This window comes from Rhinolophus sinicus, chromosome 18, assembly GCF_057876585.1.
Source record: "Rhinolophus sinicus isolate RSI-liver-muscle chromosome 18, RSI-T2T, whole genome shotgun sequence".
In the NCBI taxonomy this organism is placed as follows: Eukaryota; Metazoa; Chordata; class Mammalia; order Chiroptera; family Rhinolophidae; genus Rhinolophus; species Rhinolophus sinicus.
The window spans coordinates 115,496,600-115,520,718 of record NC_142518.1 but is presented as its reverse complement, the minus strand read 5'-3'; the positions used below and the strand labels follow the sequence as shown (position 1 = coordinate 115,520,718).

Sequence of the window (24,119 nt, the reverse complement as noted above, 5' to 3'; positions counted from 1 at the left end):
TTTTTTGTTAATCTACCTTTGCAAAATTTTCCAATTTCTTCTTTAGGAAAACTCCTAGAAAAGGAATTGTTGGGTAACAAGGTACACGCATTTAGGATTTTTTTTCTAAGTGCTGCACAATGACGTGTTTGCTGGGGCCTAATGTTCTCACATGACAGTAGAAAATAAAAATTTGTTGTCATCTCTTCAAGAATTGAGAATTGCGTACAAAAACCTCACGTAAATTAAAAGGATGAATAAATTTACAGGTGTAAATGCAAACCGTTTTCCAACTCAAGGGAAGTAACAACCCACGTGTTCTGGCAGGAAAACATCAGCTAAGAAAAGAAAAGGGGTCCTAATGCTCAGACCTTCCCAACCCCCGTCAGACCGGCAGGACAGAAATGACAACTGGTTCAGGACTCTTGCCAGCCTCTGGAGAAATCCTGGAATAGGCGGCTCTGCACATTAATACCCTGCACAGATCCAGAAACGCATGGTCTCGCAGATCACCAAGCCACTGGGCTTCTCTCGCATAAACATGTCCTCGCTTCAGCCAGCAAGTGACCGAGCCACGTGCACTAGGGGTTTAAATCAAAGATATGCACAGGGTATTAAACATGTACCAAGGGAACGGTTAACTTGAATACAAGGTCAAAATCAGCAACCAGGTCTACAGTCCAGTGCTGACATCAGATACAAGCTTCAAGGACAATTTCTTTTCGAAGGCTTATTCCAGTTTCATGAGGCTAGCACGTCTGCCAGGGCAAACAGACTTCCGGCAACTCCTGCAGCAGACGCTGCGCATGCGCTCGCAGTCCGCCTAGAAGCACTTGCGGTGCACGATGGAGGGGCCCGACTCGTCGTACTCCTGCTTGCTGATCCACATCTGCTGGAACGTGGACAGCGAGGCCAGGATGGAGCCGCCGATCCACACCGAGTACTTGCGCTCCGGCGGGGCAATGATCTGGGGAGACAAGAGCGTGGCTTTAGCTCGTGGCACTGCCTTCCCAACAAGGCCTCCCAGCCCGCCACAGCTACACTTGACTCACCTTGATCTTCATGGTGCTGGGGGCCAGGGCCGTGATCTCCTTCTGCATCCTGTCGGCGATGCCGGGGTACATGGTGGTCCCACCAGACAGCACCGTGTTGGCGTACAGGTCCTTCCGGATGTCGACGTCACACTTCATGATGGAGTTGAATGTGGTCTCGTGGATGCCACAGGACTCCATACCTAAGAGACAAAGCTCTCCTTTAGCATGCGTGCCTCCCTTTCAAGTTGAAGGGCAGACAGTGCAGGCCTCTCAGCAGCCTCAAGTGGAGCTCCTGACACCTACCCAGGAAGGAGGGCTGGAGGAGGGCCTCTGGACACCGGAACCGCTCGTTGCCGATGGTGATCACCTGCCAGTCCTGCCGGCCGCACGTAGCTTTTCTCTAAGGAGGACGACGACGCAGCGGTGGCCATCTCCTGGTCAAAGGCCAGGGCTACATAGCAGGGCGATTTCCTGCTCTGCGGTGGTGGGGAAGCTGTAGCCATGCTCTGTGATCTTCATGAGGTAGTCAGTCAGGTCCTGGCCAGCCAGGTCCAGACGCAGGGTGGCGTGGGGGAGAGCGTACTCCTCGTAGATGGGCACAGTGTGGGTGAGCCTGTCCCCAGAGTCCATAACAACAACAGTGGTGCGGCCAGAGGAGTACAGGGATAGCACGGCCTGGATGGCCACGTACATGGCTGGGGTCTCGAACGTGGTCTGAGCCATCTTATCCCTGTTGGCCTTGGGGTTCAGGGGGCTTTGGCCAGCAGCACAGGGTGCTCCTCTGAGGCCACATGCAGCTCATTGTAGAAAGTGTAGTGCCAGATCGTCTCCATGTCGTCCCAGTTGGTGACAGTGCCATGCTGGATGGGGTACCTGAGGGTCAGGATGGAGCGCTTGCCTGGGCCTCGTTGGCCCCCGTAGCTGTTCTTCTGCCCCATGCCCACCATGATGCCCTGGTGTCAGGGGCTCCTGGTGATGGACCGGAACATCTCCTGTGGGGCGTTATCCCCAGCAAAGCCAGCTTTGCACATGCCAGAGCCATTGTCAATGAGGAGCACAGCAATTTCTTCTTCCATTGTGAGCGGTGAGAGGACTTGGAACGGGAGCCAGCTGCAGCCAGCGAGCGAGCGAGCCACTCATTGAAGATTTTGGTGCGCATTGCCAACCTGCCGCCCAGAAAAGTTGCAATAGTTTGCACTCCTACCAGTAGCGCATAAGAGTGCCTGTTTTGTGTCTCTTGCCAATTTGAGGTTTTGTTAATCTTTTTAACCTTTGCCAATCTGATAAATGAAACAAAAAATTACCTTGATTTAATTTGCATTTCTTTGATAACTGGTGAGGTTAAATATCTTTTCATGTGTTTATTGGCTATTTATATTTCTTCCTGTGTAAATTGTCTGATCATGTCCTTTGTAGATTTATTTGCTAGAGTGTTGCCTTTTTCTTTTTAAGAGCTCCTAGTATGTTAGAGAGGTTAACGGTTTATCCATTACATATGTTGAAAAGTCCTTTCTCTAGTCTATGGTTTGTCTTTCAACCTTGCTTATAGTGCCATTCGGAAGATTTAAAATTTTATGTTGTAAAACTTATTATTTTTCCTTTTTATTCTAGTTTTCAGGTCATGTTTAGATCTTGCCATTGTGTTTATAAAATATTCACCCACATTTTCTTTCAGAAATTTAAGATTAATACATCATTTTTTTTGGTATGTGAAGTCAGGCAGGGATCTTGTTTGTTTGTTTATTTATTTATTTATTTATTTATTTTTTCTTCAGCTAAGACAGCAGATGATTTACTGTACACATTACATTCAGCCACAACTGAGAATAGAACTTGTCCAGAATGTCACATGTCCAGAGCAAAGGACTGTTTTTGTACGAGCAAAGTGGGTTTCTCAAAAGGTGGTAGCCGGGAACAGATGGCAATGTATGTTCTAGATCCATTGAGAAGTCCTAGATATTAGGCATGCAGTCCAACAATTTGTTCCAGTATCCCTGGCCTCTGGCTTTCCTCATTTCTGCTCCTGTGGCTTCCACTGGTGTACAAGCTAGCGGTTTACTTGGACCTCTGCCTCATCTTCTTTTGCGCTTCAGCCTGCGCATTCGCTTCTTCCTCCACTTGGCTCTCATGGTGCGGAGCTATCCAAGAAGATGACGCTAAGGCCGAGAGCTTGTTTTATTTTTTTAAATGACTATCCAGTTGTTTCAATCCTTTTTTCCTGAATAACTCTTTCCCCCACTGATCCAAATCATTTCTGTATATATTTGGGTCTGTTTCTGGACTCTATTTTGTTCCATTTGTCTGCAGTATTATCATATAATTTTATTTATGGTAGTTTTAATATCTGGTAGAACAAGCCCCTCTCCCTTACTGCATTATTACTTTCGTTTTTAGACTTTTCCTGACTATAATTGCATATTTATTCTGAAAGTATTTTTCTTCTTTTAACAAGGTTTAATGCTACCTTATTAACTAATTTGCATTCTTGGTTGCTTTCTCCCCTTTAATCCATTCTATTAATGAGAGTCTTAATCAGCTCTTATTAGTGTCCAAGCTGTTCACCTGCCTTAAGCACTGTCTATTTCACCATTTCTGCATCAGTTTGTTAAAGGGTAGGAGCAGAAAAATTGTAGTTTATGCCAGGGGAAGGGAGGATACCTCCAGCATGCCGAGCGCCACTTAACTACATTTACTGCACTCACTCTTGCATATCCTCCTCAATAGGCACCTGCTTCTTTCATCGTCTTTCCTCTTCTCTTTATTTTACTTCTTTTTTTGGTCTCTTTTAATTCTCACTTACTTGTAACATCTACGGAGGCCATTTGGTTGGGAAAGAAAAAGCATTGGAGATACCCACACAACATAAGAGTTTTCACTATTTCTGCATATTTTCCTTTATTCACTGGCTCTTTCAGTGTAGTACTGTCAGCTCCGTACTCCTCACTTTGGAGTCATATTTACAATCAGTATTAATCAGTAGAGTCATTTAATTCCTGTATGCCTAATATAATCTTGGATAATATAACATGCATTCTACTACAGACATTGTTAATCACTAGGAGCTCTCAGATGCATGTGAAAGGGCCGCTCTGGAGTTGAGAACTGAGGTCTAATTATTGCCCTGTTTGTTCATCTGTTCAGCCATGAACAAAGAAGTCATGGTAGAGCTAGGGGCCTGGGTGGGATGATGGAAGTTGGGAGCCCTGGTTTTGCCAACCAGGAAATAGGGAATGATAATGGGAACTAACATTTGTTAAGTATCTATACATGCCAGCCACTGTTCTAGATGATTTATGTACACTATTCCATTGAACTAGAAGGCTAGAACTACTTTTACTCCCATTTTACAGATGAGGAAATTGAGGAGCTGAGATTTTAAGTAGCTAGCACTGGGTCATACAGCATATGGTGCATGAGGACTCAGTCAACTATGGGATACTCTACTGCCCTTTCCACCAGGCTTAAAAGAGGAGTGTGTTAAGAAATGGGAGGCTTGTTAATGTTTTGATTTTGGGTTGCTGTCCAAATTTGGAGGTATTATGCCTTAACACTATTGCCTCTGAATGGAGATTTCAGTAGAAGCCAACTCCTTGGCTGCAAGCATCACCCACAAATTTAGCAGCAATCAAACTTGTTGATTTATTCCACTCCCATCCCCAAAACAATTTGTTTGGAGATGGGACAGACTCCTGTTCTGACTGTGAGCCTGTGGGGGATTCATTAGGTCATTTCCTTTATTTTTCTTTTTAAATTAAATTTATTGGGGTGACATTAGTTAATACAATTATATAGGTCTCAAGTGTACAATTCTGTAATACATTATCTATATATTCTATTGTGAGCTCACCACCCAAAGTCAAATCTCCTTCCCATCACCTTGTATTTGACCCCCTTTACCCTCTTCTCCAAGTAATAACAAGTGTTGGAGAGGCTGTGGAGAAAAAGGAACCCTCATACATTGTTGGTGGGAATGCAGACTGGTGCATCCACTATGGAAAACAGTATGGAGGTCCCTCAAAAATTTAAGAATAGAATTACCACACTACCCAGTTTCTTTTAGGTTTGACAAGAGAAGGTAGCAGAAACAGTGTTAGAACTGCAGGGTTTTTCTGTCTCAATTTCTGATATTTCTGATCTTTGCAGTCTTGAATAACCAGTGGGCAACATTGTTTACTTTCTTCCTCCCTTCCTCCTCCCCTTCTCTCCATCCCTCCTCCCCTTCTCTCCATCCCTCCTCCCCTTCTTTCCATCCCTCCTCCCCTCCTCCCCTTCTCTCCATCCCTCCTTCCCTTCTCTCCATCCCTCCTCCCCTCCTCCCCTTCTCTCCATCCCTCCTCCCCTTCTCCCCATCCCTCCTCCCCTTCTCTCCATCCCTCCTCCCCATCCCTCCTCCCCTTCTCCCCATCCCTCCTCCCCTTCTCTCCATCCCTCCTCCCCATCCCTCCTCCCCGTCTCCCCATCCCTCCCCTTCTCTCCATCCCTCCTCCCCATCCCTCCTCCCCTTCTCCCCATCCCTCCTCCCCTTCTCCCCATCCCTCCTCCCCTTCTCTCCATCCCTCCTCCCCTTCTCTCTATTCTTCCTCCCCTTTTCTTTCTTTTAAAGGCCTGCTCTCCTCTTTCCTGTAATCCTTCCTGGCCGTCCACAATGTTCCCTCAATAATTGCAGTAAGCACCATACTTAGTCTCAGTGATTTCTCACCCTGGCCCTCTGACCCACATCCCTAGGACGTAACGCCTAGAGTGCGCCTTAGGGTTTAAGCTTTACGACAGGGCGCAAAGGCCAAATGGGCGTGGCCTTTGGTTGACGTCACGACGGGGGAGGAGCTTTACTAGCGTCGAAGAGCGCAGCGTTGTTCGTGGTGAAGACAGACGTTGTGATGTTGGCGGTCTCGGCTGAGGTGAGTGATTTAGTAGGTAGGAAGGCTTAGAGGAGGGTCAGGGACCAGTTAGTTGAGTGGTTTATAACTAGCAAGAAGATGTGGCCATTAGATCAACACTTTTTAAGAGTGGCCCAGAGGCGATGATTTGGAATCACGGAGCGCCCGGCCGTAGGTGACTCTCAAGCGACAGAAGACGGGCAAAGACAGTGTTTTTTTGACTTGAGTGAAATATGGGGAGCAGTTGGTGGGTGAGTACTGTTGGCGGGAGATAGTACTTCTGGTAGTTTGGAAGTGAAATTCCATCCAAGCATGACAGACGGTTGGTGACCTTTGGGGGAGGGGCGCTGAGGCGCTAGCTGACCTTTGGGGCTGACGAAGTGGGGGAGGGGAGAACCGTGAGTGATTGGACGGTTGGCGGTGGGGAGGGGGATTTTGAACCAATTAGAAGGAGGCAGTGAGCACCAGCCAGACCAATCACGGGACCCTGAGCTCTGGTTTCCACTTGGCTGGGCAGATTATGGTAAGAAAAAATTTAGGATGAACATTTCCTTCAGGCATGTTGAAGTCACTGAAGGCCTGGCCCTGCCCCTCACTAACTACTTTTTCTGTTGTTGTTTTTTTTCATTTCCTCAGCATTTTTTTCCCTTTGAATAACAAGTAACTGGTAAAATTTGACTGAAAAGAAATTTATTGAAAAATCGGAGGATAAAGAACAGAATATTAAAATGTTTTCTTATTTTATAGGCCTGAGCCAGAGATTTAAAAATGGACAATGTTGATTTTCGTTCCATGGACTTTAAAGGTATATAGCTTTACATGATAGTGACGAAAATGTCAAACTTTTCTGCTTTATCTAAGATCTTCTAAATGTATTTTGTTTCTGAATTTTATCTCCCTGGAGTATTCGTAGCTCCAAGTTTTCTCATTAATGTACCAGGAAAATAATGTAGATGTTTAAGACACTGGGACCCTTTTATAAAGTAGTATAGGGAAACAGACTTCACAATTCATAGCTTGTTCTCTCAGGGTTTTTATGGCATGCAAAATAACACTGGTTTAATCTGAAATAGAAATCTACTGCATCAAAAGTACATTAAAAAAAAACTGCAAGATCCTGAAGTGACTTTCCATAATCATCAGTGAAAAATAAATTCTGTGTAATTTCAGGTTTAAGTGCATTTTATTGTATCTTAATTCTTTTGAAAATTGGTAATCCATGTAGGGTATTTATGGGAATTCTTAATAAACAAAAGCAATTTGATTCACCAGAACACCAGATTCCTCAGCCATGCCAGATATGGGAGAATTTATGGCATTTCCTTTTAACCAGGGTGGCTACAAATCTATGATTTAAAAAAGTTTAGGTCAATATTTTGTTAATGCTTGTCATTTTAAAACAACAGCAAAGCCCACTACCACCTATCTTAAGTTTTAATTTAGGATATAGTATCTTAAAGATATAAACATGGAATAGGGATTATGAGTTTTAAGTATGTTATTTACATAAATATTCGAAGAACTCAGGCAAGTATAGAGAATAATATAATGAACACCTGTATACCTATCAGTAAGTTTTGTTGAATCTGAACAGTTTGCCATATGTTTCAGATATTTCATGTTTCAAAGAACTAAAAGATCACTATATACTAGTTTTTCATCTTTTAAAATTTTACATTAATTGTATCATATGATTTTTTTCCTGCAACTTGTCTTTTTTTGCTCAGCATTATCTTTTTGGATATTTACCCATATGGATATTTTAGCTTTAGTTCACTTATTTTTCACTGCTGATTAGTACTACATTGAATATAAAAAGTATACCACAATTTATTTATTCAGTCTCTTTTATTGGGTGTATTAGTGTTTCAGATATTTGCTATTGCAAACAACACAACAATGAACATTGCGTTTTGGAGAGTTTAGTGGGAGCATTTCAAATATTTTTCTTTTAAACTTTTATTTATTTAAGTGTGTTTTTCCAGGACCCATCAGCTCCAAGTCAAGTAGTTGTTTCGATCTAGTTGTGGAGGGTGCAGCTCACAGTGGCCCATGTAGGGATCGAACCGGGAACCTTGTTGTTAAGAACACCGCACTCTATCCAACTGAGCCAACTGACCTCCCCCTTTTCAAACATTTTTGACCACCACCCATGGCAAGGAAAGATATTTTACATCATATCCCAGTACATACATGCTGTATCAAAAGTTAATGAAGCAATTTTACCCTTGTTACATGCAGTAGACTATAATATGTTCTGTTCTATGCTTTTTCATTAAAAACTGCTGGTAATGATTACCCACTAAACTGATTTATTTCTTGAGCACTGGTAGGTGAGGCTTCAGGGCAGTGCTGTCCAATTGAAACATAGTGCAAACACAATTTTATATTTTCTAGTAGCCACATTAAAAAGGTTAAACAGATGAAATTCATTTTAACAACACAAATGATTTAGCTCAGTATATCCAAAATATTATCATTTCAACCTGTAATCAATACAAAAGTTGTTAATGAGATATTTTACATTTTTTTGGTACAAAGTTTGCAGTCTGGTACATATTTTGTACTTACAGTATATCTTGCCACATTTCAAATGCTCAACAGCCCTATAGTGACAGTGGTCTTTTAGGGTCTACATTGAGGTGGAACTGCTGACTGTGGAACTGCCAGGTCAAAAGCCATGAGCATCTTGAACTTTATAAATATTGCCAAGTTGCTGTCCAAAGTAGTTTTTAACAATTTATTCTCCCTCTCTCTTTCTCTTTTCCGTATATACTTGCTAATATTTGGTATTGTCAGACTTAAAAAAATTTGCAGGTATGAGGGGTGTTGTTTTAATTAATATTTTGGGATAATTTTAGATTCACAGAAATGTTGCAGAGATAGTGCAGAGTTCCCATATACCCTTCAGCTAGCTTCATTTTCCCTGATGATGTTACAACATCATCTTATGTGGATGTTGTTTTAATTTGCACTTCCCTGATAACTAGTGAAATTGGGTGTATTTTCATAGGTTTATTGGCCATTTGAGTTTTGTCTTTTGTACACATAACCTTTTAGTCAGGTTTTGTGAAAATGGACCACAAAAGGCCATGTGATAGCCTTAGCTCATTGTCTTCATAGGGACAATTGACTTAGCATCCATCTTTTTTTAAAAAACTTTTATTTAAGTGTGTTTTCCAGGACCCATCAGCTCCAAGTCAAGTAATTGTTTCGATCTAGTTGTGGAGGGCGCAGCTCACAGTGGCCCATGTGGGGATCAAACCAGCAACCTTGTTGTTAAGAGCACCGTGCTCCAACCAACTGAGTTAACCAGCCGCCCCAACATCCATCTTTTTGTACCAACAATTCCAATCAGTTTCATGGCCAAGAAGGAATAGAAATTGGTCTAAGTTATACCCATTGGCGCATTTAGCTCCTTTTCTGGAGGTCAGCTCTTCAACTATTTGAAGATACTTATGTCCCCTAGGAAGTCTCTTCTTCAGATTAAGCATTCTTAGTTGGTTTACTCATTCCTCATATATGGTTTCTAGTCTCCTCATCATTTTGTGTGCTGTTCTCCAAACATGTTCTATTCTTTTCATGTTATTCCTTAAAGTGTGGTACCCACAACAGAACACAGTTCTCTAGGTTTGATATGATCAGTACAAAATAATCTTTCTCTTCAGATTTGGGAGTGATCATCATTCTCTTTAAATACTGATGGAGCTAAGATTGAATTTTTCTCTTTTTTGGGGTTGAGGTAGTTAAACCACACTAATGACTCATTTTGACCAATTTGCTACTGAAAGACCTTCAGTATTTTTTTTAAAATACATGCTGCTATTAAGCTACATCTTGCCTTGCATATATTAGTGCAGTTAGTTTTGAATACATAAATGCAAGAATCTGATTCCTTTTCTTACATTAATCCCATTCTGTGATTGGAGATTTAATTGTTTTTTACATAGAAAAGTTTTATTTTAATTTACGATACTTGTTTAAATTTTAGGAAGTTACTAAGTAGATGCACTTCCCTCTGTAGGTTTAGTTTGATCTTCAGTTACCATTTTCCAAGACCTTCCCAGTACATTATCCCATCTCGAAAAATGTGCTCTTAAGTGAACAGGTAAAGAGAGACCTTGGAATCTTCAAACAAGACTTGACGATTGTGAACTGCTGACACATCATACTGGAAACAAATACTTGTCCTTGTAACAAGAGGGCCCTCACGCACATCATTGAAATCACCAAAACTGTGCAGCTTGGCTCTTCTCTCAGGGTTCTGAGATGGCTTCTCTTCTAGGAAGTCTATTTTATACTTGTTGTGTTGAAATATTTCTAATGCCACTTTTGCATCAACTTCCAGAGTTTCAAATGGAAGATCTCTGTAAATTAAAGCACACACATCTTTTGTTCTCTATTTTGGCATCCTTTCAATAAGTCTCTTATCCCAAAGTACATCATAGCAGAAGGCTCCAGCAATTACAGGAACTTCTGGTGCTCTGACCAAACTGACCATATCTTCGTCTTTGAATGCCCTCTATATCACAGCCCCTCATCATGGCTCAAGAACCGCCAATAAGTCTTATTAACTTCTGGATCACGATCTTTGAAAGTAAGAATTTAATTTCACAGGACTTGGTCAAAGGCTTGTACATGTCCCACGGCTGTCCATCCACAAGGGCCAGAATGGACTTCCCTGCAGTACCACTCACTTAAATGCATGGCACAACTATAAGGAATTCAAATGTTTTTATTCATCACAAACACAGTGCCGGGGTTAGTTTTCCAACGTGTTTAACTTCAGTCTTCTCAGTTTGGAGACTTAGTGATACCTGCCTGTTTTTCTCTTATTGAAGAGACCATTTTGCATTTCTATCACTTTGGTTGGTGATAGCTGAGAAGCTGGCAATGTTACTATAACTCTCCAGCCAGTCCCGCCACCAGTTGCATCCAAGGTCTGGCAACTGTCTTGTTCCATTCTTGGCTTTATCCCTAGACTTAGAATTTCTAGTTCATTTCTTGGAAGGGCTCTTAGGTCTCTCTGTATAAGCACTTCCGTTCCCAGTTCACCTTTCCCTCCAGCTTTATTGAGATATAACATGTTATACATGTAACATTGTGTAAGTTTAAGGTATGCAGCATAGTGATTTTGTATATGTATATATTGCAAAAGGATCACCACGCAAAGGTTAGTTACCACATTCCTCACCTGACATGGTTACAGTTTTTTTGGCGGGTGATGGGGAGTGATGAAAATGAATGAAGGTGGTCAAAGGGGACAAACCTCCTGTTGACCTTGAAGGTTGCCTTCTTGACTTTGAACAAAGTTTGACACCACACTGCTCTCCTGCTCCTGACCTCCAATCTCTAGGGATTTCATCTCTATAGTCCTTTTTCTTTCTTTCGCTCCCCTCCCCTCCCCTCCTTCCTTCCTTTTTCTTTTTCCTTCTCTCAGAAATCAACTTTATTGAGGTATGATTTACATATGTAAGAAAAGTCACACAGTATTAGTGTATAGCTGATACCTTTTTTTTTTGGCAACTGTAACTCACATAACCACCATTCCAATTAAGAAATAGAATATTCTTATCTCAGAAAATTCCCTCATGGCCCTTTGTAGTTAATCTACCCCCCACCACTGTGCACCCCAGGCAGCCACTGTTTTGATTTCTATCACTGCAGACTATAAGTGAAATCATATAGTATGTACTCTGTTTTTCTATGGTGTCTTTCACTAAACTAATTATTTTGAGGTTCATCCATATAGTTGCATATATGAGTAGCTAGTTTTTATTGCTTAGTAGCATTCCACTGAATGAATATATTACAGTTTATCCATGTGTCATTTGATGGACATTTTTGACTATCATGAATAAAGTTGGTAAGAATATTCATGTATACATTTTTAAAAAATGACTTAGGTTTTCATTTCTCTTGGAGGAAATACCTAGGACTTAGGTTTTCATTTTTCTTCGGGGAAATACCTAGGAGTGGATTTGCTGAGATGTAAAGTGCCTTTGTAACCAGGTTTCAACAGATTGTCTAGAGTATTTCCTTCCTGGAGGACAGATTTACAAAAGGCCACATTCTTAATTTACGAAACAATAGCAAAGGGGCTGGAAACTGGGTTTCCTAAAACTGTCCTTCCTGATTCAGAAAAAGTTTCTCATCTTGGCAAGCACCAGAGCCATCCATAACAGAAGGTGAGGTAACATGGGAAAAGCCAAAAGTTGAGTGGTGTTGGAAGAATATTTGTACCAAGATAATTTAGCCCAGTTTTCCTTTTCAACATTAGGGTTATTCTTAAAGAATGGCAACTGTTTATCAACCTTTGTAACTCCCTTTGCTGTGGTTAATTTGGAGAGAAATCTCATTCTAGATTTTTAACATCTTTGTTTTTGCTGTTATACAAATACCCTTATGGTCCGTTAAAATATCCAAGTTTATACTTTTTTTTTTTATTAAATCAGTGATGACTGTTAGGGAGGTAGATATTAACTAGTTTATTTCCTCAAATCCTCAGAAGTCAGTCACAAAATATATTCTAGACCAGCCCTGTACAGTAGAAATATAATGTGAGCTACACATGTGATTTAAAAATAATTTCTAGTAGCCACATTTAAAAAGTAAAGAGAAACAAGTGCAATTATTTTTAATAATACTTTTAATACTATATTTTGAGCCCCACATATCAAAAATATTTCAACATGTAATCAGTATACAAAGTTACTGAGCTATTTTACATTTATTTTTAATACTAAATCTTTGAAATCTGGTGTGTATTTTACAATTATAGCACATGTCAACTTGGACTAACCCTATTACAAGTGCTCAGTAGCTGCAGGTGGCTGCCATGTTAGACTGCAAATCTAGACTAAAAACTTCAGTTGGAAAATTCACTCAAGATAATAGACTTTCATTGAATCTCAAAGGACTTTATATGTACTCTGGTTTCCTTCAGATCGTGTAACTCTTGCCTTTTTCAAAGGACTTGATTTACTTCGAAGCCTTCCTGAACACCCCCCCCCCCCCATTCCTTTAAATGCTACAATGGAAGCCTCAGCTTAGGAATAGCAGAGTTATTAAGAAATGTCCCAAGAGAGGGCCACATAGTTCTGAGTCATCAGCATAATTTCTCTATGACCTGTGCAGAAATCTCACTGAGATACTTGGTGGGGTCACCTGGTATATACATAGGTAGAAATAATACAGTTTATGAAATAAAGAGGTGGAATAACTAACAGAATTTAACCTTCATAGTATGTCATACAATATGTTTCAAGCTCTGACCTCTCTGTACCTTTTTAATGGTGTTTCCTGGAACCTTTCTTTACCCTTTTCTCCAGCCGTACACAACTCCGTATGGTTATTTGAACCCGCTGTGCTTTTCCACGCCTCTGTGCTTCTCCCTCTAGTATGTTGCCTGGCAAATCTCCAACTCATCCTTTAAGACCCACCTCAAATAGCACCTCAGCGAAGCCTTATAGCCCAACTCTCAAATGGGCAGTTACTCAATTCTTCCTTTTCATTCCTGTAGCATCTTGTATTCACGGCACTTACTACATTACACTGTAAAGTTTTTCATTTTAATTTCCTTTAATAGTGTGAGCCACTTAATGGCGTAGACTGCCTCACTTATCTTTGTATTCCTAGCAAGATGCCCAGTATTTTCCTGATACCAGGCATTTGATAAATGTTTGTTGAATTTTAAAAGGAGAAATGTAGACACCAGCCAGAGTAGAGACTGCAGTTGTCATGAATTCTGTTCACGCTGTGCTACCAATAGCTTTGATCTTGGACAAGTTAATTAACTTATCTATGCTTTATTTTCATCAACTGTCAAATTAGAGTGTTACTAGAATTTTAAGGTGACTTATAACTGAAAAATCGGAGGAGTGATATATGTGTATCCCTGAATATCTTGTGTGGAAATGACTAAGCTCAAGGGAAGGAACTATGTCTTGTTTACATTTGGTATCCTTGGTGCTTAGCAAATACCTTATCATTAAATGTTTAGTGAAGGAAAGAGCTCTTGTCTGTTTCATTCGTGTTGCCCACAAGAACAGCGACACTATCACAGGGATGACCCTATTTCTGATAATGATTTGGAAATGCACATAAAGCTTTCCTGTATTATTTCATCACCATCAAAAACAATTCATAGGATGCCTAATTGTTTCTGACATTTTGCTTAGCAATCTTCTAAATAACTAGTGCATTCTATTAGGAATGGAAAGGCTAAAGATATCTTGTGTGGAAAATGAGCCGTCTTTTGATTTTATTAAACTTTTGACCTCTTTTGCAAGCAAGTTTTATTTTATGTGTGTTGTGTGTAGTTTACAATAGTATAGAGATAAGAAACCACAGAGACAGTTGAGTAGGCTTAGACTTCTTTTTTCCTTCAAATACCTCTTTGGGAAGAGTTGCTACAATGTTAATACTCAGGCTAGCTAATCCATTCAGCCTTAATCCAGCTGTGTTGTTACAGTCTTTCTACTGCATCCCCAAACTTTCCACTTGTTTCTGGTCTGATTAAATGTGAATCTACTGAGCAAGTGTCTTGGATAAGTCTTTCTTCTAGTGCCCAGTACATTGTTAACACTCAGTAAACAGAAATAGATTAAAGTTGTTTAAATAGATAGAAATAGCCTTTGGTAACCATGGTACTAAAACAAACCAGGTCTTACCTGAATAGAAGATTCTTAGTCCGGAAAAGCAGGGCTCAGCTACAAATGACAGTAAAAGAGTAATCTATACAGATACTTTGTGAAGTAGGTGCTTAGGGGTAGGGTTGGATGCATTGGCAAAGTGACTTGGGTTATGGGCCTTGCATTTGCAGGATTGTGAAAGATATAAAATGCCTGGACTCATTGCTGTGTCTACACACTGTGTGTTTGGTTGACAGGATTGATTGTGGTTCTTTTGAGAGTTCTACTGATGTAATACATTCAGTGTCAGTATAATTCTGTCCTTTATTCTCTAAAGTATAGTGCCTTGAATGCGACTGGACGTGTTTCCTCACCAGAATCAAGCTGCAGCTTCCTTTTGGTTAGCATGCTATTGTCAGATCTTTCTGTTCCTCCCAGCGTTTCCCTCCAAAACTTGACATAGATTTAGCTCCTGATGAGTCCGGGTTTAGGTTTGCTGTCATCCCTGAGCCAGTTCTGTCCCTGGCAACAAAGAATAGCAGTATTGTGGAGTAGGGAAGAGGGTGGTTTGGAATGAAGTCACATTGGCCATCAGATTTGAGATTTAACGTGCTAAGGACATGCTCTAGGTACCCGTTGAGCTTTGGAGCTGTGGGCATTTCTGCTTGCCATGATTTTCACCGAGTTAGATTGCCCTGCGCCCTTTCCTAGCTGCCCTCCAGGACCAAGATGCTGTGCCGAGCTGCAGTACACTGCTGTGGCCATTCTTTCGGAACTATGGTGCATGCTCTTGCATCTGACTTCTTCCTTATGACTTGCTGCGTGTATTCTCTTGTACCGGACCCAGTTCATCGGTGGGGATCTCCTGGAACATTGTATATGAAAAAGACGGTCTCTCTGACCGTATGTAGAAAGTATGATTTACAATGTGATTTTTAGTCTGTGACTAAACCTGTTTGCCAAGAGTTTGCCCTGCTCTTTGGACACTGCTTTGGATATTTCGGCAGTCCTCATTCAAACCAGCCTCTGCTGGGGTAGTTTTTCTTAGCCCACAATCAGAATTATAGCACTATGATTGTTCTCTCCTGGCTGTTTTGCTGTTGTCTCAGAGCCCTGGCATGTCACTCGTACCAGGCTCTTCCCGACAGAACTAGTATAGTGGAAAGGATAGGATTTCAAATTAGAAAGCCTGAGTTCAGGTCCTCGCTTGCTACTTTAACTTTCTATTTGTGTCACCTTTGAGAAGTCAGGACACTTTGTTAAGCCTCAGTTTCTACATCTTATAAAATAAAAATATCTCGCTTCCAGAGTAGATTGATGACTAAATGAGAATGCATGTGAAAAGCTTTGAGACTACAAAGCACTATGCAAATGTTCATTTTATTCTCATTTTTGGTTCTTTTCTCACAAAGGAAGTTGCAGAAAATCATTGTGACTGGGAGTAAAATCTTGAATTGACCCTGGTTGGTCTTTGAGCTGCTCTGGCATTTGAATGACTGGTTGAGCTGACGGAGATCACAGGGAGAGACTTGGCAGGACTGTTGATAGATTTTTTCCACGTTGTAGCAGAAGCTCCTTTCCTCAAGGACAGGGAAAATGTTTCTTTTCTATTGTACTGTACCTACAATGCTGTCTACCCGATCAGAATTAATTGTCCCAATCGTGTGACACCTCACCTCTCCCAGTTTTAACTAGGATGAATCTCATTTAAATTATATTGACTGAAATCATATTGTAAATCATAGTTTATTTTAGTAGCCAGGAAGATAATTTAATCATTTTCTTTCCAAATGTACCATCTTGCTTGATATAACCTTAATACAGCATGTTTGTTGTGTTCAGATTTCAGGAATAGGCTGCATTTAGAGAAGCTCTTTTCTGAGCTTCTGCCAGAAGCAAGACTTCTTCACAGCGTAACTCAGCTACTCAGCTATGTGATCTCTACTCCTTACTTGGCTTTGCTGACTGCATCTTACCCTTTCTGTCATTGCCTCACCTGGTGTCAATCAAATCGCTCAGCTGAATGACACTGAAAATACGTTTTGAAAGGACCAAATTATTTTACAAAGAATGAATTATATAAAAGATTAAGAGAACACACACAAATCAAAATTAATGTCTTCACAATCTCATATACTATGTGACCAGAAGTTGTATTTGGTATTCTACTAAAATACCTTTGGATTTTTTTTACAAAAAGGAACTCAAATTAAAAAAAAATGTTTTTTCTTTTCAGAACATTTCAAAAAATCTTTTTAAACGCTACATGGATTTTTTAAAACATCATTTTCAAAACTTTCCTAGTTTTTTAAAAAAACTGGGGTATAACTGACTTACAACATTAGATTAGTTTCAGGTATACAACATAGTGATTTTTTTTTTAAAGATGATACCATAATATTTATTTATCTCTATATTTTCCAAGCTTTCCTCAATAAACATTTATTACCTTTAATCAGACAACTTTAAAAAAGATATCATAGAATTATAAACCTTTCTTTTAGAGAAAAAATACATTGAGCACTTTCCGACTGTTTTTATCTAATACCTATACTTGCAGCCTTTTTCCTTGCCTTGACTTTTTTTTTTTTGTTTATTTATTTTTTAAATTTATTGGGGTGACAATTGTTAGTAAAATTACATAGATTTCAGGTGTACAATTCTGTATTACATCATCTATAAATCCCATTGTGTGTTCACCACCCAGAGTCAGTTCTCCTTCCATCACCATATATTCGATCCCCCTTACCCTCATATCCCACTCCCCACCCCCCACCCCCCTTACCCTCTGGTAACCACTAAACTATTGTCTGTGTCTATGAGTTTCTGTTTCTCATTTGTTTGTCTTGTTCTCTTGTTGTTTTTGGTTTATATACCACATATCAGTGAAATCACATGGTTCTCTGCTTTTTCTGTCTGACTTATTTCGCTCAGCATTACACTCTCAAGATCCATCCATGTTGTCACAAATACAACATAGTGATTTGATATTTGTATATATTGGGAAATGATCACCACAGTAAGTCCATCACCATACATAGTTGCAAAGATTTTTTATTTTTATTTTTGTTTTTCTTGTGATGAAAACTTTTTAAGATTTACTCTCTTAGGAACTTTCAAATATGCAATACAGTATTATTGACTGTAGTTGCCATTTTGTATATTATATCCCCATGAATTATTTTATAATGGAAGTTTGTACCTTTGATTCCCTTCACCCATGTTACCTCCCCCCCCAGCCCCCACCGCCCTCTGGCCACAGCCAACCTATTCTCTGTATCTATGAGCTTGGTGTTTCTTTGCTTGTTTTAAATTTCTACATATAAGTGAGATCCTATGGTAGTTATCTTTCTCAGACTTATTCCACTTAGCATAATACCCTCAAGGTCCATCATGTTGTCACAAATGGTAAGATTTCATTCTTCTTTATGGACGAGTAATATTCTATTGTATATATTTACCACATTTTCTTTTTTTTAAATTAGATTAAATTTATTGGGGTGACATTGGTTAATACATTATATAAGTTTCAACTGCACAATTCTATAATACGTCAAGGGTATGTTGCATTGTGTGTTCACCACCCAAGTATCGTCTTCTTCCACTGCCATTTATTTGGCCCCCTTTACCCTCTTCATCTTACCCCCACCTCCCTTCCCCTATGATAACCACCCTCTGTTGTCTGTGTCTATGAGTTTGTTTTGTTTGTTTGTTGCTTTTTGTTTTATATCCCACATATGAATGAAATCATATAGTTCTTGTTTTTTTATTTTTTTTTCTGTCTGGCTTATTTCGCTTAGCATGATATTCTCAAGATCCATCCATGTTGTCACAAGTGGCAGTATTTCATCCTTTCTTATGGCCAAGTAATATTCCATTGTATATATGTACCGTATCTTCTTTATCCATTCATCCATTGAAGGACACTTAGGTTGTTCCCATGTCTTGGCCACTGTAAATAATGCTGCAGTGAACATAGGGCTACATATACCTTTAGGAATAAAATATTTCAAATATTTCAGGTAGATATCCAGAGGAGGGATTGGTGGGAGGTATAATAATTATATTCTTAATTTTTTGAGGGACCTCCATACTGTTTTCCATAGCGGCTGCACCAGTCTGCATTCCCCCAGCAGTGTACGAGGGTTCCTTTTTCTCCACAGCCTCTCTAACACTGTTCAGAAAATGGTGACATCATTTGTACAGATTCAGTGACTGGCTAATGTTGTCACTAATTGAACTTGTCATTTTTTTCTCACAAAGTAAGGTCAAGACTTCAGAGACAGGATAAGTTAGCTATGTCTGTCTAATGCTTCAAAGTATTAAGTATTTCAGTTTTACAGGGCACATATCTGAATCTGCCTTTAGAATTTCTACATTTTCCAGTTTTGAAGACATTATTAATTTTTATTTTGTAGTTTTAAGATGATCTATGATAACATTACTATTTGTGAAGTGCATTTTGCTTTCTTAGTACAACAATGATGATTGTTATAAACAAGTGATTCCAAGGAAACAAATTTTATTTGAAAATTGTACTGTACTTCTGGCTAAAAGAAATGTTTTCTCCAGTTGATTTTTATTCTAAGGTAATCATTCAAAGTTTCTTCATGCTATATTTATTTGATCAAAGATCTAGGGCTAGATTTCAATGATTTTCTACTTTTCCCTGATGGTCATAGTTCATAGCACTTTTATCCTCTATTGTTCTTTCAGAGGTCATTGAAAAGCTGATTACAAGTGAAGATTCACCTGGCATACCTGAGGCAATAGATAGACTCTTCATGGATGTAGAAAATATCAACAGGGAATCTATGGCTGAGATACAGGATGCTCAGGTTGGTACAAATAATTTTCTTTGATACGTTTTGATCATTGTAATTAATGTATAAGTAAAAAAAGTAGTCTTGATAAACCATTGCTAAGTACATAGAAGTCATTTTTGGATTTTAAAGCCTAATGATGCTTTTAGGGAAAATAGTTTTAGAAACCAGTGGAGAACTAGGTTGAATATAAGCCTTCAGGGGTGCTTTTTTGGAGAGTATTTTTTCTGGTGTTTAAATGAGGGTCTGTCACTTAATTTGAAATACTTTTTGGAACGTTTGCTTTGGGCAAAGCCTTACATTTTGGTAACTTCACATATGGAAAAGTGAGAATAAAGTTTATTGTAAACCTCCCTCTTTTTTTAAACGTATAATAGCTTTATTTCCATATAATCACAAACCATGTAATTTACCTATTTCAAGTGTAAAATTCAGTGATTTTTTTAGTATATTCACAGATTTGTGCACCCATTACCACAATTAATTTGAGAACATTTTCATCACCCCCCCACCAAAGAACCATTTCTTCCCCTCTCCCCCAGCCCTAGGTAACCTTTAATCTACTTTCTGTCTCTATGGGTTTGTCTATTCTGGACATTTTCTATAAATGGAGTAATACAATATGTGTTCTTTTGTGACTGACTTCTTTCACTTGGCATAATGTTTTCAAGGTTCTTCAATGTGGTAGCAGGGATCTGTACTTCATTACTTTTTATGGTTGAATAATAGTCCATTCTTTGGATAGACCACACTTTGTGTATCCATTCATCTGTTGATGAACATTTGGGTTATTTAATCCTTTTGGCTATTGTGAATAATGCTGCTATGAACATTCATGTACAGGTTTTTATTTCTCTTAGGTATACACCTATGAGTCAAACTGCTGGTAAATTTGGAATCTTTTTATGGTAAATTTGTTTAAAGTTTTGAGGAACTGCCTGATTGTTTTCAAAGGTGACTGTACCATTTAACACTCCCATCAACTGTGTTTGAGGGTTCCAGTTTTTCTACATCCTCACCAATACTTGTTATTATCTGTCTGTTTGATTATAATCATCCTAGTGGGTGTGAATTAGTATCTTGTGTTTTATTTTTAATTGTGGCAAAATATGCATAACATAAAATTTACCATCTTAACTGTTTTTAAATGTAAAAAGTTTAAATGTTAAGTACATTCACATTGTTGTGTAACCAATCTATAGAACTCTGTTCATCTTGCAAAACTGAAATTCTGTATCTGTTACAGAACAGCTCCCCATTCTCCTTCCTCCCCAGCCCCTGGCAAGCACCATTCTACTTTCTGCCTCTATAAATTTGACTCTTCTAGGTATCTCATATTAGTGGAATCTTAAGAATATTTGTCCTTTGGTAACTGGTATATTTCACTTAGCATAATGTCCTCAGGTTCATCAATGTTGTAGCGTGTGTCAGTTTCCTTCCTGTCAAAGGCTGAAGAATATTCCATTGTATGTATATGCCACATTTTGTTTTTTCATCACTCCATGGACACTTGAGTTCCTTCCACCTTTTGACTATTGTGAATAATGTATCTATGAACACGGATGTTCAAATATCTGTTCCAGTCCCTGTTTTCATTTTTTTTTTTAAAATATATACCTAGAAGTGGAATTGCTGGGTCATAAGGTAGTTCTATTTTTTTTTTTTTTTTTTTGAGGTACCACCATGCTGTTTTTCATAGTGGCTGCACCATTTCACATTTACACCAACAGTGCACAAGTGTTCCAATTTCTCCACATCCTCATCAACACTTGTTATTTCTGTTTTGTTTTTTTTAATAGTAGTTATCCTCATCGGTGTGAGGAGGTATCTCATTGAAGTTTGATTTGTGTTTCCATGAAGGCTAATGATGTTGAGAATCTTTTTATGTGCTTATTGATCATTTGTATATTTTCTCTGGGAAATGTCTCTTAAGATCCTTTGCCTTCATTTTTAAATTGACTTGTCATTTTACTATGAGTAATAGGAGTTTTAAATGTATTCTAGATTCAAGTCAGATACATGATTTGCAAATATTTTCTCCCATTCTGTGTGTTGTCTTTTCATTTTCCTGATTGTATCCTCTGAAGCAAGCATGTTTTAAATTTCTATAGTCTAATATCTATTCTTTTATTGCTTATGTTTTTGCTGTCATATCTAAGGAGGCTTTACTTAACCCAGGGTCATGAAGATTTACTGCTATATTTTCTTGTAAGAGTTTTGTAGTTTTAGTTCTTACCTTTACATTGATGATCTATTTTGAGTTTATTTTTGCATATAGTGTGGCTAAGGGAATCCAACTTCATTCTTTTGCATGCAGATACCAAGTTGTCCCAGTATATTTGTTGGGAAGTCTATTTTTTCCCTATGTTAGTTAGCACCCTTGTCAATAATCAGTTGACCATAAACACAAGGATTTATTCTGGACTCTCACTTCTATTCCATTGATCTATGTCTGTCCGTATGCCAGTACCACACTCTTGATTACTGTAGCTTGTTGTAAGTTTTGAAATTCAGAGGTGTGATCCTGCAACGTGGTTCTTGTTTTTCAAGATTGTTTTGACTATTCTGGATCCCTTGAATTTCCGTATGAATTTTAGGATTAGCTTGTTGATTTCTACAAAGAAGCTAGCTGGAATTTTGGTAGGTATTGCCTTAAATCTGTAGATCATTTTGGGCAGTATTATCATCTTAATAATATTGGTATTAAGTTTTTTATTAAGTCTTTCTGTTTATTAAGTTTTCGTTAATTTTTTTCCAACAATTTTTTATTTTTGGAGTGTAAGTTTTATTATTTAATTTATTCCTACATATTTTATTTATTTTGGTATTATTGTAGATGGAATTGTTTTCTTTTTTTAATTAAAGTTTATTGGGGTGACAATTGTTAGTAAAGTTCACAGCTTTCAGGTGTACAGTTCTGTAATACATCATCTATATATCACAGTGTGTTTTCTTAATTTAATTTTTAGGTTACATTGCTAGTGTATAGAAATACAGTTCATTTTGTATATTAATCTTGTATTCTGCAACCTTGCTGAACTTGTCTTAGTTCTAAAGTTTTTAGTGTATTCTTTTATGTGTAAGTCTCTTTTTAAATTATAACTTCTTACTGTGCTTGTTAGTGAAACAAGATTATGAGATTCAGGGAAAGAGTCTCATCTTATTTTACAAGAAGGTCTGTTTGGTTTTGGAAGTGCCTTCAATTTGTTTACTTTCTAGAAAGCCTAATCTTTTTTTTTCCTTTTCTTTTATTAGTTTCAGGTGTACAAAACAACATAGTGATTAGACATTTGTATACCTCACAAAGTGATAACCCCAATTAGTCTGTTACCCATCTGACACTGTACGTAGTCATTACAGTATTATTTATTATGTTCCCTATGCTGTACTTTATATCCCTGAGACTACTTTTTTATAGTTGACATTCAATATCATTTTATATTAGTTTTAGGTATACAGCATGTTGGTTATGGAAAGCCTAATCTTTCATATTGTTTACTTCTGTTCACTACGTATATTTACGGTGTTTATCATTACACATTTATATATACCTAGCACATTTGCCATACAGGTGCCCAGTACATATTTGCTGAATAAATCTGAATTTTGTGAATATGAAGTGTTTATAGTCATAATTAATCTTATCCTTTCTTTGAAACATAATATGGAAAAAATACAAAAAAATAAAGTAATAAAACTTTATATAAAGTTTGAAAAATGGAGGAAAAAATCACTCGAACTCACACCACTTCAATATTACTACACTCATTTTAATGTAGTTTCTTTTAAAATTTCCATATTTAAAATTTTTATAGCTATAATTATAGTGTACATGTAGTATTTTTGGCTCTGTTAAAAAGGCAATTTCTTCTCTTTTCCTAACATTTTTATTGTAAAAATCTTCAAACAGAAAAAAGACTTGCAGTGATATCTCATTGTGGTTGTGTTTTTTTTTAAATTTTTATTGGGGAATATTGGGGAACAGTATTTTTCCAGGACCCATCAGTCGTCCTTCAATCTAGTTGTGGAGCGCACAGCTCACTGGCCCATGTGGGAATCGAACCGGCAACCCTGCTGTTCAGAGCTCGTGCTCTAACCAATTGAGCCATCCAGCCGCCCTCATTGTGGTTTTAATTTGCATTTCTCTGATGATTAGTGATGTTGAGCATGTTTTCATGTCTATTGACCATCTGCCGTGTTTCCCCGAAAATAAGACCTAGCTGGACAATCAGCTCTAATGCATCTTTTGGAACAAAAATTAATATAAGACCCGGTGTCATGTCATGTCATGTCATGTCATGTCATGTCATGTCATGTCATGTCATATATCATATATCATATCATATTATATTACATTATATAAGACCCCATCTTATAGTAAAATAAGACCTGGTATTATATTTATTACATTATGTTATATTATAATTATATTATAAATCCCAGTCTTATAGTAAAATAAGACTGTGTCTTACATTAATTTTTGCTCCAAAAGACGCATTAGAGCTGATTGTCTGGCTAGGTCTTATTTTTGGGGAAACACGGTCTCTGTCCTCTTTGGACAAATGTCTGTTCAAGCCCTCTGCCCATTTTTTCATTGGACTGTTTGTTTTTTTGGTGTTGAGTTGTATGAGCTCTATTAATATTGGATATTAACCCCTTATCAGATGTATCATTGGGAAACATCTTCTCCCATTCATTAGGCTGTCTTTTCATTTTGTTGATGGTTTCCTTTGCTGTGCAGAAACTTTTTAGTTTGATGTAGTCCCATTTGTT

General features: G+C 38.4%; 1 protein-coding gene and 2 pseudogenes across 2 annotated transcripts in view; 1 reads left to right on the top strand and 2 right to left on the bottom strand.

Annotated features, from left to right (window-relative positions):
- Window positions 1-330: 330 nt before the first annotated feature.
- LOC109455955 (actin, cytoplasmic 2-like) lies at window positions 331-2,098 on the bottom strand (annotated as a pseudogene). Its single transcript, XR_016019958.1, has 3 exons — window positions 1,317-2,098; window positions 1,032-1,213; window positions 331-946 (listed from the first exon to the last, which is right to left on the bottom strand). The product of XR_016019958.1 is annotated as an actin, cytoplasmic 2-like (transcript).
- Window positions 2,099-9,888: 7,790 nt separating this feature from the next.
- LOC109455973 (large ribosomal subunit protein mL39 pseudogene) lies at window positions 9,889-10,976 on the bottom strand (annotated as a pseudogene).
- Window positions 10,977-15,300: 4,324 nt separating this feature from the next.
- Window positions 15,301-24,119, top strand: part of TEX11 (testis expressed 11) — a 139,749-nt gene continuing 130,930 nt past the window's right edge. The window contains exons 1-2 of the mRNA XM_019747905.3: window positions 15,301-15,426; window positions 19,206-19,361. Of these exons, the coding sequence (XP_019603464.3) occupies window positions 15,301-15,426; window positions 19,206-19,361 (282 nt within the window). The remainder of the gene's footprint in view (window positions 15,427-19,205; window positions 19,362-24,119) is intronic.